This window comes from Bemisia tabaci, chromosome 6 (genome assembly GCF_918797505.1).
Source record: "Bemisia tabaci chromosome 6, PGI_BMITA_v3".
In the NCBI taxonomy this organism is placed as follows: Eukaryota; Metazoa; Arthropoda; class Insecta; order Hemiptera; family Aleyrodidae; genus Bemisia; species Bemisia tabaci.
Window position 1 is genome coordinate 48,892,203 of NC_092798.1, and position 14,723 is coordinate 48,906,925.

The 14,723-nt window shown below is 41.1% G+C and overlaps 1 protein-coding gene across 2 annotated transcripts in view; it reads left to right on the forward strand.

Moving 5' to 3' along the window:
• hbn (aristaless related homeobox homeobrain) overlaps window positions 1–11,656 on the forward strand; it is a 37,563-nt gene extending 25,907 nt beyond the window's left edge. The window contains exons 3-4 of one of the 2 annotated variants that reach the window (XM_072301791.1): window positions 8,425–8,503; window positions 11,130–11,656. In XM_072301791.1, coding sequence (XP_072157892.1) covers window positions 8,425–8,503; window positions 11,130–11,551 — 501 coding nt within the window. In that variant the 3' untranslated portion in view covers window positions 11,552–11,656. Of the gene's footprint in view, window positions 1–8,424; window positions 8,519–11,129 lie in introns of both variants that reach the window. The other variant, XM_019042807.2, reaches the window with a different exon arrangement.
• Window positions 11,657–14,723: the final 3,067 nt, after the last annotated feature.

Below are 14,723 nucleotides of genomic sequence, written 5' to 3' on the forward strand. Positions count from 1 at the left end.
AGGAAGTTAGGACCAGTTGGATTACATTTTGCAAAAAGGAACCACTATTTTTGGCTCATTTTAGAGACAACATATATGCCATTAATTTCCCTTTGCAGATACGTGCTTTTATGGAGGGGGCAGAGATAGTGGTTCCCTCTTGCAATGTAATCCAGTTGGTCCTATTGTTGCCAGCTTAAATGAACTGCTTAAATCTAAATCATACATCCTTTCGTCTTAAGAGAGAAAGATAATTGACAGGAGGATTAATTTTGTCCAACCAAAAACGTCGAAGAGGTTTCAAAAATACTCGCGAAAGGGGCAAAAATCGACGATGGAAACTGCAAAAACGCGTATGTCAGTTGCGGAGTTCCGAAATCTCCGCTCCTATTTTGTTTTTTAAAAAGAGACTGAAGCAACACCCTGGCTCGAAGTTTTCACCGAATCTTCTCTGTAAAGAAGAAAATGATCACTGAAATTTTCAAAAAATGACGCTCGAAAGTTTTCCTTGTGAAAAGTGAAGTATAGCTGCAGAAAGTCTGCAATGGCGCACAATGGATCGAGTCAATAGGAGAGGTCGGGCGAAATTTGGGAACTTTAATGCTTATAACTCCGTTTACACAGAAATTTGAGCTCCCTAAGTGGTTCCATTGGTTTCCTCGTAAAATTTTCCGCCGGAACCACCCCTTGAAATGAAAAATGTGATGAAATAAACATCAAAATTTGCAGTTTTAGTCAAAAATTTTATGTCCGACCTCCCAGATTGACTCGATCCACTGGCGGCGAAACCGAGATTCGCATTTTTGCAGTTTCACCATCGCCGTTTCTCAGGCGAAGGGTTGTAACTGTAGCTACATTTGATTGTTGCAAGATTTTTCCTCGAAAAATTGCATTTTTACTTGGAGAAACTTTGGTATTTTTAACTGAAAATTCCACTGATTTTTCTCACGATCACATGCAAAAATCAGACACATTTTGGACGAAAATTGCGAAGGTACATTCCCGTAAAAATTTGAATTGTTCGGAGTAACGTTCCTTCGTGCGAGAAACGACATGAGATTCTAACAAGAAGGCCCTCTTTCATCAGAGCAATACTTTTGCTTGCAATTTCCCAATGCACGCATCACTGAGAACGGAGAGAAAGCCAGTGCGCCTGCATTTAGGTGTGTATGCAACACACACATCCGCAGAGCACGAATAGTTGCACCAAGGCGTTTGCATTGACTTCTGCTTTTGTAAGCGTTTTGAACGTCTACTGACGAATTTGCCGCTCATTTGACTGTGCAAAAATCATCGATAACTTTCAATTTATTTGTCGTTTGACGGACATGTTGGGAAAAATGACAGTGCGAAATAATGTCACACTTCAAAACTGTCTTAAGGAGCTTTGGGCAAAGGCAGAAGTATGATACGACACGACGATTTTCACATAAGAATTTTAAACAGATCACGAGAAGGGGATTGAAAACTCTCCACTTAAATTAAATAGAGGAGCTCCAGCGTAAAACATTGAATTCAGGCATCTCAAGTTTTTTATTCGGAGAGAAGTAAACACTAGCCTGCTTGTCCCTTAAAAACGAAAGTAAATCACCAAAGTCAGGTACCACAACTCTCTTTTTAAACAAATGACAGATAAAAAGGTTGGCGCCATGCAAAAAGGAAGCAAATTCTTGGATTCAAGAAAAAATATCAATACATCTCTTCAAAAATAAACATTTTATGAGAGAAAATTTGGCGGCTCCCGAAAGTTTGCACGACGTTTTTTGACGTTTATATGCATGGAAACATAGCAAAAAGAGGTCCAAAAAACACTCATAGACGGTGTGAGTCGGCAACCACATACTCGGTTTGTGACGTCGAAGACTTCGCTAAAATACGTGTGTTTAAACGGTAAATGCCGCCAGATAACGTCATTATAGGCGGTGCATTTTCTCACTTGTAAATCTATTTTTATACTATTTCCCATATTAGAAACAGACTATGAAAAATACTGTGAAATTAGCTCTTTAAGAACTTTCAGAAGAAGCATTAAAAAATTAGCATGCAAATTCTCTATTGACAGCATGTAGAGCAGAGCATCGCGAGTTCACGCCTAGCGCCATCGCGCCTTCAATTTTGTAGATGCAACACGGACATCCATCAAGCACGAATAGTCGTATCTCTGCGCCGTCCTTTCTCTCGCTCTACGTCTATACTGTGTTGGTTCCATTTCGACGGTGTAAGTCGGCAATCACATATCTCGGTTTGCGACGTCGCAGACTTCCTGTCATACTTTTATTTTTTAAACAGAATACTACTCAACGGCAATTCTTTAAAACTGCCGCGATTTTTCTTCTCTGTGCGAAGAAAATTCTGCAAAAACTTCAAGGAATGATGTCCATTTGTTCTCCTTTAAAAAAATACTTGAACGCGGAGATTTGTCAGACACCGCGAACGAGATATGTGATTGCCGACTTGAGCCTTCGTCATGCTTCTTTTTCTTTTTCTTATGGTTTAATCCAGTGGCTTGGTGGGAATGATTATCGATGTATCCCCATTTGAAGCTATGGAAAACAATCAGTTATTAAGGTGCTCGTTGCGAACACCCTGTTTATCGATCTTTTTCCATAAGTTCAAAAGGCAGATCAATCGATAAATCGCAAAGCACGCCACGCCACTAATTTATTGACTTCTTATGATTCTTGTCTAGAATCGCACGATATGCACGACTACGGAATCTTTTCAGTTTCCATCGGGTAACTCCTCTCGACCCTCAGTTGTTCTCTCGATCATCATCGAAACGCAACAAGGGATGACCGGGGGGTAGTAGTCGATGGAGGAGGAGGAAGTGGACCAGGAAAGCGCGAAAAGGAAACGGAAGCAGAGAGGGTATGAATTGCACAACAGAGAGAAAGGGAGAACGCGGGAGGGGGTGGAAGAGAGAGACAAGTGGCGCCGCCAGTGGCTGAAACCGGAGGCTCCCGTCGTCGTCGGGGTTGATCCAGGCCGGGGCCGACTTGCTTGAATATCAACTTTAATTGGGCACCGCTCCTACTTTTAAGTTGCGGCAGCCGGCACTAATTTCCCCGCGATCATTGCAGCCCATTGTCGGGGCCAATTGCAACTATTGTTGATAAGTTGAGCGTCTGCTAATCGGATGTCCAAATAGCGCCCCCCCCCCTCCACCCCTCTGCCCCCGCCCCCTCCCCTCGGTTTCCCCCACGACTACATTTTTATCGAGCACTCGACGCGACGGTTCCGCCTTGCCCACCTACTGTCCTCCCCGAACCCCCCGCCTTTATTTTACCGGTTAATCTGTGTATTGTTAATAGAGTCTCTATTATGCCACTCCGCCGTTTTATTACTTGCCTTTTTTCGCCGGTGCCTCGCTTTAATATGCTTTCGTTCCGGGTTCCTGAATCAATTACCGATGCGGCTCTGCATCGGCCGAGGCTGCAATTGGTCCAATTCTCCTCGTTTTCTTTTTAGAAAACTTGACTTTCTGTCCGACAAAAGTAATCCGGATGGTCACAGGACTTTTAGTCTAATTTTTTTTTTGTCCGTCAATATTTTTCGTCCCATGTATTTCGTCCACGAAATCTCGTCTGCGTGAAATTTGTCCTAGCACATAGTTACACGCTTTCGTTCGTCCAGCGTCTTTAAGTCACATTTGTGTTGTCCAGTAAGTTGAGTTCTGCTTACAAAAGCAGAAGTTAATGCAAACGTTTTGTTGCAACTATTCGTGCTCTGCGGATGCATGTGTTGCATACACATCGAAATTCAGGCGCATTAGCTTTCTCTCCGTTCTCAGTGATGCGTGCATTGGGAAACTGCAAGCACAGGGCCGGATTAAGGGGGTGGCCACGGCAGCCCATGGCGCGGCCCATGGCGGCAAATCTATGTGGGGCGGCAAATTTTGCAATTTTTTTAAATGCAGGTATAAAAAATAATTCGGATTTAGAAAAAAAATTACAAACGAGATAAGGCGAAAAAATCTCTAATTTTCTGAGAGTATAGTAATTTCTACTTTTGTCGTCTATCAGTGATACAAGAGACAGCACCTTTAATTTGTCGAGTTAAGAGAGAAACCAAGCACGCAATTTGGCCTGGAGAGAAATGATGACAGGGACTTGAGATGAAAAGGAGAAGCCCTCGGTGCGGCGATCGGCATGTAACACATATTAGCGCCTACAAGACTGCACGAATACTTCACGCATTGCATCAAACACAGTGCGGTCATTGCAGACAGCGGAAACGGATAGCGCCTACAAGACTGCGCGAATACTTCACGCATTACATCAAACACAGTGCGTAATTGCGGACAGCGGGAAACGGATAGCGCCTACAAGACTGCGCGAATACGTCACGCATTGCGTCAAACACAGTGCGGTCTGCGAGGCGCGGCGGCGGAAGTTAAAATCATTAATCCAAATTTATGTTTGTTATCTCATAATTTTTTCGTTCATTTCTTATGAATGCGGAAGGCCTTGTCCACACAGAGATAGGTTTACGAAACTTAACTTTCGCGCAAAGTTCCGTGAACTTTTGCTAGTAGTGATGACAGGGCTTTCCCAAAAAATGTCTTCAACACCAGTAAACGCGTCTTATGCACCCCTCCCCCGCTGGCACGTTCATTTGATGGTTTTCATTGATGTTTCAAAACGAATGAGAAGGGGGCGGCAAGTAGGTAAGTAAATTCGGCCCTGTGCAAGCAAAAGCTATTGCTCTGATGTAAGAGGGTCTGCTTTTTGGAATCTCATACTCATGATCTTATCTCAACAATGTCGATCCTAACCTAACCCACAAGAGACAGTAACTGTTCCATCATTTTCTCCCTTCGTCTTAACAATCGCACCCGTTTTAACCATTTTGTTACAGTCTTCTATATCCAGCATACAGCTCTCACCGAGCTAGTGAGCCTGTACACGGTAAATAGTTCCCATCAGTGCCACACGTAGCACATTGCATGAGCTCCATACTAAATCGTGCGTTCCTGCATCAATTAAAATTTACGGAACCACTCGAGTCCGGTCTGAGCTTCCTGCGCGATGGGAGCTTTGATCTTTTCGAGGGTGGAGAATTTTCTTTTAAATTACAGAATCAAAAGACGCAGGATATGACAATTAGAGCGTTACAGCTTTTAGCTTGGTCGTCTAAAAAAAAGGTGGAAAGGGAGACGGGAACGGAGAAAGGAAGAGGGAACGAAAAGGAAGAGGATGGAGGAGGAACAATAGGACGGGAAACTCCTTGACGGAGAGTTGCGGCGAGACGGCGGGATTCTGCACAAAGTTCTTTGGAGTAATTACAAGATAATTACCTCAATTATCCTTATAATTCACTCATTTCGACAAGAGCTCAATTAAAACTAGTTTAGATTCTTCATTGTTACTTTTATTGATAATTTGCCGCTCCTGATGTCTTGCGTATGGCTCTTGCGAGCAGTGGCGTGGCGTGAATTGCGATGTATCGATTGTTATGTCATTCAAACCTATGGTAAAGAATCGATTATCCTTTTCCATAGGTTTAAATGGCTTAACCATCGATACATCGCAAAACACGCCACGCCATTGCTTGCCATTAACGCACACGACGTACGATTTCGCGATGGGATAATCGTTCTCTGAGACAAAAAGGAGGGCATTATAAAAAAAAGAGTCCAATCTTTACACTGCTGTGCTAAGGAAGAACGCCGTACGAGCCCTTAGTCATTGTCAAATTTCGCCTGATAAAATACGAATTTTCGAGGCAATTTGTGGAGATTTTTCTCCCAATTTTTCGAAGAATTTAATTTGCACTTTAATCAACATTACCTGAAAATTTCAAGGAAAAAAGGTTCATAAACTTCCTTAAAAATAAATGTCTCATAAGTGGAATTTTGGCAACATCCGGCTGTTCATACGACGTTTTTCATTAGTACAGCAGAATAGCACAATCTCTTCTTGAATTGACGTGAATTATTACCAGGGATCGAGTCGAGATGAAGATCTTGTGCGCTTTAACGTAACCCGAGTATACTTCTGCTAACTCAGAGATATCTAGTCATTATTCTTTGTATACGCATTATTTGTCTAGGTTAGTTTGTAGAGATCCGATTTTTATAATTTTTGGGCTCTATTGGCAAGTAACGATGTAGGAGCTCGTCGGCGAAAGCCTGGTGCGTACCGTAACTCAGACGAACACACACATTAAAAGATGCACAAGGCGAGAACTTGTAACTCCATTGTAAACTTACGGTATCCAGTTCGCCTTCATAACATTACATATGCAATACGCACAGTTGTGAAGTTCGAATAGTTGCATCCAGGTGTTGAGCAATGAGAGATATTCTCTTGTGATACAAAACCGTGCGTTTTTCTTTAAGCCTGGCTTTGCTATTTCTGAGGCAACGTTAGCCTTTTGAGGGTTCCTGCAGAAGTATAAAAATGAAGTAAAAATAAAGCACTCTCCGGTCGTATTTGAAACGTGGACCTGTCTTCAGATTTTGAGGGAGGTCAATTTAAGTTTAAAATTGGGTTCTACATGTTACCTCTGACTGCGCTTGGAATAAAAAGTCTTGATTTAAATTTAGAAATGCGATTTTTAAGTGGGAACTCCGTGAATAGCATAATGTCATAATATATTCTCAAACCTTTGAGCGCAAATTATAATTTTAAAAGAAATGTATCTGGTCCCCTCCTTTGGTTTCATTAAGTCTGCTACAACTTGGTGATCTAATCATCTTTACCATGAGCTCTCTACCTCTCGGTTCGGCCATATAGCGGTTTGAGCATGAAAAATACCATGCATACTTTGCAACACGGGAAACTATTTTTTGCTCATTTTAGAGACAACATATATATTCGCTCCTCGACGTAAAGGCCCAACTCGATTTTCGGCCATTTTGAGTTATTCATGTATTCATAAGTACTATGAGCTGCTCTTTCGATCTAGCCTACTCCCAGGTCGATTTACCTGTAAAACAGATTACAGTGATCTTGTCTTGAGGCAAGAAAAAAATGCGACAAAAATGTACCCAAAATCGGTTTGCGGGGGGGGGGGGGGGGAGTGAGTTCATGGTACGTGTGGACTTAAATCGCGAAAACTCAAAATCTTGGCTGATCCAAGTTTCAAGATATCGCAATTTGATGTTTCCATAGTAAATGAAAGTTTTCTACTGATTTTTATCTGATTTTTTATTTGTTCGTCTATTTTCGATCGGTTCACGTTTTTATTTTAGAAAAAATAGTATTCTCTCCCCAGGGAATAGTTTTTCCTCCCGAGAAAATAGTTTTCTCTCCCGTGAGAATACTTTTCTCTCCCGAGAGAAAATCGCAAAACAGTATTGTTCTCACTTTGAAAGGCACAGCCAAGTAATACTTTTTCAGATTTGTACAATTTGAATTGTTTTGTCCAACTGAGAAAGGCTGAAAAGTCAGCCGAAACGTTTTTGTGATATTCACGCGAAAATTAGCCTTGTAAACCCGTTGTGTAATTTGTTTTATTATTGTATAACTTTTCACGGGCTGCGGAGCATCAATAATATCTCATGTTTTAGTTTATGTTGAAAATTTTTTCCAGAATCCCCCATGAAATAATCGTAATATAAAACTCTCTATTGGTAATATTAATTAAAGAGATCAACGTGAGATCATGGTTTTCAAAGTGTTTTATACGGTTGTTTTCAATTCGCCTTCAGATGCGTCTGCAGCAATTGTTGTTAAGAATATGTCGTGCGTGCTGATTTCAGGTCATTACATACTCGACTCTCTGAAGGCGTTTTTTGTGCGAAAGTAGAGCACCCTGTTGGAGAATAACAGAAGATGGAATGAATCGCTCAATCCTTCTTCATTCGTTCTCCGACAGATGACACTAGTTGCGAACATAAAACGCCTTCAAAGAGTCGAGTATGTAATGAGTTCAAATCAGCACGCACAACATATTCGCAACGACAATTGCTGAAGACGCAGTAGAAGGCGAACTGTTCAGTTAAAAGAAGAGTATGATAGGCAGTCTGCCTCTGCATGTAACGAAAGGGTATATATTCGATCGAAATGAATCGCACGAAGAATAAAAACGTGAACCGATCGACACAGATTCCATGAAAAAATAAATAAAAAAGCGGATCAAAATACTGCAGAAAACTTGCATTAACGAGTACCGTGAAAATTTTAAACTGAGATATCTCAAAATTAGGATCCAGATTAGCCAAAATTTTGATTTTTCGCTATATATTTTAAGTTCACACATGCCACAGACTCACCCCCTGCAAACCGTTTTTGGGTATATTTTTGTCTCATTTTTTCTTTATTAAAAACCACTGGGATATATTTTGAAACACAGCAAAGGATGTAAGTGGTTTCTCACTTTGGCCATTGATATATCTCATTGTTTATTTCCTCATTGTATTTTGTGTATTATATACTGTAAATAAAGTCATGTATTCTGTTACGTGTATGTACTTAATTTTATGCGTGTTTTGTTTTGCAGGTGTGGTTTCAAAATCGACGGGCAAAATGGCGGAAGCGCGAAAAGGCCCTTGGACGAGAGGCCCCAGCTTTTATTCCTGGTGAGCAGCCACCAAGTGAGTTGACTTGAATCAATGCCGGATATTTCATTGGTACTTTAATTAGACCTCATTTTGCAATTAGGAACTACAATTTTTGGCTCATCCGTAAAAACACTTATCTGCAAACGCAAACTAAATGGTACATACGTTGTTTCTTAACTGAGCTAGAGATTGTAGTTCCGAATTGCAAAATTTAGTCCAGTTGAAAGTTTCTTCTATTCGAAGCTACTGTGATTAACCTCTCTACAATGAAGTTTCAAAAGTTTCATTATGAGAGGAGTGAGCCAACAGACAGAGTAAGAATTTAATCACAACAAAAGAGGCGTCCTCAGAAAAATTTCTTGCAGAATATATCGATGACCGAAGTGCGAAACCACGGTGTTTCAAAATAATTGCTCCTATTTTATTATTTAAAAGAGTAATGAGCCAAAATAGCTTGAAATATATGAAGAATACCTATTCTGCAAACACGGAAGAAAAATTGGTTGAGTTGTCAAGAGATTACGTTCACTAGTTTTTCAAAGAAAAAATAATGTGTAAAGGAAGGCTACAAAGTCGCAAACGAAGTTACATGGTTTCGCACTTTGGTCATCGATATTTGATATATTGAAAGTTTTCAAAATCAATTCATTCCTGAGAGACGAAGAAACGAAATTGTGACACTCCATTTACTGTGTTTTATGCTCGGTCCAGCCAGTTCGCCTTCAATATTCTATCTAGGCAATGTGAGCGGTTTAGAAGCAGTAATAGTTGCTTGCGGCAGTATAGCACGTTCATTAATCATACATTAGCAAAACTCTATTTACAACGTTTTTCACTCACTGAACCAGTTCGCCTTCAATATTCTGACTATGCAATATGGGCGGCTTAGGAGCAGTAATAGTTGCTTCCAGCAGTATATCACATGAATTTAGATTAATCATTACATAAATGGATTGATGTGGCCCCTTTATAGTATTTCACATTGACTCCAACGATTCTGCGTTCGGTATTTTGACGAGACAATGTCAGTAGTTAACGTTGCGTGCGAAATTTTAGCCAGGTCCATTCGCTTTCAGTAGCAGTGATTTATTAATTGTACAGTTTCCTGCATTCCTTTTGACCGGGTCGTTGTCTGCAGCATTCTAAAAAAATGTGTGGTAACATGCTGAACCCTATACTGAAACAGGTGTTCGTTTTTTAAGCACCAGCATCGTATCCTTAGACAGGTTTTTATGCATCAAGTCATTTTCCACAAATCTCAACCCCCCCCCCCCCTTCCAAAAAAACCACACTCTAGTAGTATTCATGGGGTTTGATCGTAATCGTATTAGTAAACCCACTTTTAACGCTCAAAAAAGTTCTGAAAAAAGATTCCCAAGCGACTACATTTTAAACGTTGGCATCATACTTAAAGCTCAATGCAGCAGATGGTTATACAAATAATAATGAGTGTTCTACATACAAAAAAATAATTGATACCTCTCCAATACAGAGGAAGTCGACTCTCAACGTAGCGTGGGATATCCCCTCCATTACGAGTTTACGACCCGAACTTTGAGAGCTTCAGTCTGAGCTAGGGAGTTGATTTTAGAGAAAACCGGGGGCACCATTGTACAATACATATATTTCTCGCGAAATTTTACACAAGGAAAAGTACCCACATCGCAAATCCCTGAAGCGCCCGCCCCACGCACAAACCAGGGACTTCAAAGGGGCTCATCGATGGAACTGTTGACTGTTGCCTTTCAACTAAAGATCGTCTTTGAAGGTAACCGATATGCTCGGGATTGCTCGGGACACAACATAGATCAGATTTTGAGATTTCAAGGAATTCCGTGCAAAAAAGTCTGAGAAATTAAATAATTGGTGCCAGTTCGAGAGCCCCAGTTTGTGCTTGGGATAAGCGTTGGTTCTACATGATGCAAGAATTCCATAGATCCACCCCTCTCGTCCACCCGCCTATAAAACGACCGCTCCATGCGGATTGCATCTTGCAAAAAGGAACCGACAGTATTACAATGTCGTTAAGATCGTGCAACTTTTTTTACCTTTCAAATATAAGCTGATCATCTAGACAAGTTTTCTGTTCACTCTCGATTAGTAACAACAAATTCAAGACGAAAAGTACCTTTGTAAATTTGATTTTTTGCATGATTTCAGTGATTCCATCGCAAAGTATGTAAGTTGCACAATCCATTGGCATGACATGTTCTTGGTTCCTTTTAGCAAATTGCAATCCATGTAAGCCATTCGTCCATGCATTCTCTGAGCCACCACCAACCTAGTTTTCAAATCGTTGATTCTCCATAATTTGATTATATTTTGCAATAAGGAACCGATATTTCTGGACCATTTTAGAAACAACATACATGCCATTGGTTTCCCCACGCAAATATTATGTGCTTTCGTGGGAGAACCAGAGATAGTGATTCCTTGTTGTAAAATGCAATTTTTCGTGTATAACTATAGTTAGGCAGCAGCCACCCGTCTTTTTTTTTTTTTTCCTTTTTTGTCGTCAATTTTTTAGGAGGAGTTTTTCAGGATTGGGCCGGAGTGGCCACCGCCACCTGGAATCCAATTTTTTCCTGTAAATTCTCATTCGATTTGTGCACGTTACTAACTCAATTTCCTCGTTTGTTCACAGACTTTCCAGCGGAACTGGGCCTGCACCCCCACCTGGGGAACCTGGGGATGCCCGGATTCCCGGCGGAGCCCTTCTGGCCGGCGCTCGGGTTCTCGCCTGCCGTCATGTTCGGGCTCGGCCTCCCGTGGACCAACCACTCCCCCCTCACCAAGAGCGTCCCCCTCCAGTCCCTCCTCTCGCAGTACATGCTCGGCGGCGGCGGGGGAGGGGGAGGGGGCGGAGTCCCGGTCGCCACCAACCTCAAGATGGAGTCCCGCTCCCGGTCCCCCTCGCCCTCCGCCTCCCCCTCCCCGCTCCCCCTGACGCCCCCCTCTAGTCACCTGGGCCTCCAGCTACGCGCCGGCGCCCGCCAGTTCCACGACCCCTCCCCCCCGCCGCTCCTCGAGACCGGCCAGCCCAGACCCTTCCTCACCAAGTCCTAGTCCGCGTCCCCCTCTTTTGTACATAGCATAGTTTATTGGTTGACTGTAATTTATCCGATAGGAATATTATGTTCATTTATTTTGAATAAATATTTGAGAAACGAACCGTCTACCTCAATTTGTACTTTCTCGCTCACCTCGCTGGTAAAGGAAGTATTTTCATCGTAAAAAAAAAAAAAAAAGTTGTACAATCATCGTTTTATGAGATGTTTCAAGGTGCCTGGAGTAAAAGGGAAAAAACCATACTTGAAAAAATGTATGTCTGTCTGTGTACAGTCATATTTCAAAATCTATATGTTCAATGTTTTTTTTTTTTTTTTTTTTTTTTTTTTTTTTTTTGTTTGGGGGGGGGGTTTCTGCATGCTTTGGACGTGCGCAGAACTGGGGGAGGGGGGCACAGAAGCGTCAGAAAATTAGAAAAACAAGTCGGTGGCTACAGCGTGAGACCGTGTTACGGTGTTTCAAAATTTCAGCTCCGTTTTTTCGAAGAGGAACAACTCAATTTCACAGCTTGAAATTTTTACAAAATATTCTGCCAATAAAGAGGAAAAATCAATTAAGTTTTTAAAAATTAAGTTGACTAGTTGCCACAGGGAGCAACACAGTACGGCAGGAAATCTGCATCACAAACGGAGATGCGTGGTTTCGCACTCTGGTCATCGATATATCGCTCGCCGTCCACAGCAAAAAAGCCGTGACTCCCTGCCAAACTTCGTGGTTTTCTCCCAAACATGCTGTTCTAATGCTCTATTGAAAGAAAATCCCATTGCCGCAAGGCTTCATCTAATGATACGCTAGAGTTGAGTGGAAAAAATGAAAGGATGAATGATAATTGTTGGTTTTTGTTGTAAAACAGCAAGGAAAAAATGAAATGCTGTTGAACGGAGGTACAAAAACGTACGTTTTTACTTTAGACAGACGAAGAATATCCGTGACCAGAGAAATGTCAAAACCCTTTCTCTCTCTTAAATCCGTTGCGTCAATGCATATCTGATTTTCCAATTTTCAAAGTAGATTCTTAGAGAATCTTCAAAATTGTATTGCATAATTTACTTAATATTAATGTTGCTTCACGTTATGGGTCAGTTTATATCGATAGTGAAAATGCAAAAATGCGTATCTCGCTTGCGGCGTCTCAAAATCTCCGTCCTCGCTATACTTTTTAGTAGAAGGCCAAACCAACATCATGGCTTGAAATTTTCACAGAATACTCTTCACTGAGAGATATTTTTTTCAATTTTTTCTCTTAGAAAAAATTCTATTACAAAATACCAACAAGCATTCATCCAATAAACTGCTAAAAGAATTGTATAGCTTACCTTTCAAAACTTAAACTGACAAAATAACGCATTTAGGTATGGTGATAGGGCCTTCTCGTAATAAAATTGTACGTGCGCAAGAAATATGCAAAACTACAGCGACTTTGCCGTGGATGGCAGTGCATGTCAGACAAGAATAAGAATAACATCAAAATTTGTCACTCCATACGTGCTCAAATTAAAATCTACAAATTTTGCTTAAGTAGTGCAATGACATCATCAATCTTTTTATTCCTTCACTGCTGAGCAGAGGAGCTCGAATTTTAATCACGGTCCTTAATAATACTTACTGATAAGAGATACTATATTATTTGAAAAACTGATCAAATCACATCTTCACATAGACCGATATCGCTCTCGCGACATACTCTATATTCTATACTCTATACTCTATTATATAAAATCATAAGAGTATAATGCTTATCGCCTGAGGCACGAAGCGCTTCGGAGGGTTGGAACGCGAAGCGGTCAGGGGGTGCAACCGTATTAACTTGCTAAAATGCGAGAGAAAGACCCTATCTGTGGCAATACTAAACAAGTGGGAAAGCTCTAAGACGCTCGTATTAGAGGAGCGTCCAGCTGTTTTCTACATATAGGAGCGTTTTTAAGTTCCTCGAAGAAGATGAGCAACGTTGCGTGAGAGAGCTCGCCTAACCAAAATCTCAACAATCAATTTTTAGAAAAGTACACTACCGTTAAACAAATAAATGATAGAAAAACGATACTCGTCATAATTTGCACGATTTTTGACACCATAAACGTTAGAATTGAATAGTTCAACCCCTAGATGTCAAGCCGAGTCAAATTGACTCTAGGCTCCCTAAAGCAGCCTCGTGGTATTAAAGGGCCAGTGCATATGAGCTTTAGATATAAGTCTACAAATACACCCATTAAAAAAGAATCAGACATCAAATTGAAAAAAAGAAACAAAATCGAGTGCCGACACAACTGAAAATAGGTGAGACGTATTCGGGTCTCGTTTTCAAACTTTACCTTCTTTCGAATCTATAGACGACGCTTAATAATTGACAGCATAAAGAGCAGAGCATTGCGAGTTCACGCCTCGCGCCATCGCGCCTTCAATTTTGTAGATGCAACACGGTCATCCATCAAGCACGAATAGTCGTATCTCTGCGCCGTCCTTTCCCTTGCTCTATTTCTATACTGTGTTGGTTCCATTTCGACGGTGTAGGTCGGCAATCACATGACTCGGTTTGCGCAACGTCGCAGACTTCCTGTCATACTTTATTTTTTGAATGGAAAACTACTCAACGGCAATTCTTTAAAACTGCCGTGACTTTTCTTCTCTGTGCGAAGAAAACTCTGTGCATAAACTTCAAGGAATGATGACAATTTGTTCTCATTTAAAAAAATAACATAGAGGCGGAGATTTTCAGACACAGCAAACGAGATATGTGATTGCGGACTTACTCCGTCGATTTGCCTTATTTGTAGTGGTGCTTCAAGGGCTACGAGAGCAACATGAATACAGTTGTTTACATCAGTAAAAACAGTATAAGGTAAGACAAGAAATCTTCAACAAGTGATGTGGGTTTTTTTCACTTTTGCCATACTATTCCCAGTGGCGTGGCGTGCTTTTTGATCTATCGATGTTTCCCCATCTGAAGCTGTGGTAAATAATCGATTATTAAGGTGTTCGCTGCGAACGCCCTGTTCATCGATACTTTTCCATGGGTTTAAATGGCGGATCAATCGATGTATCGTAAAGCACGCTGCGCCGCTGATGACTATTCCTATAGGACAAGGTGGACCAAGGCGGATGATCCCCCCAAAATCAATATTGAAACTAACGTAACTCGAATTTTGATTGCGATGTTTAAAAATTTCCGCCC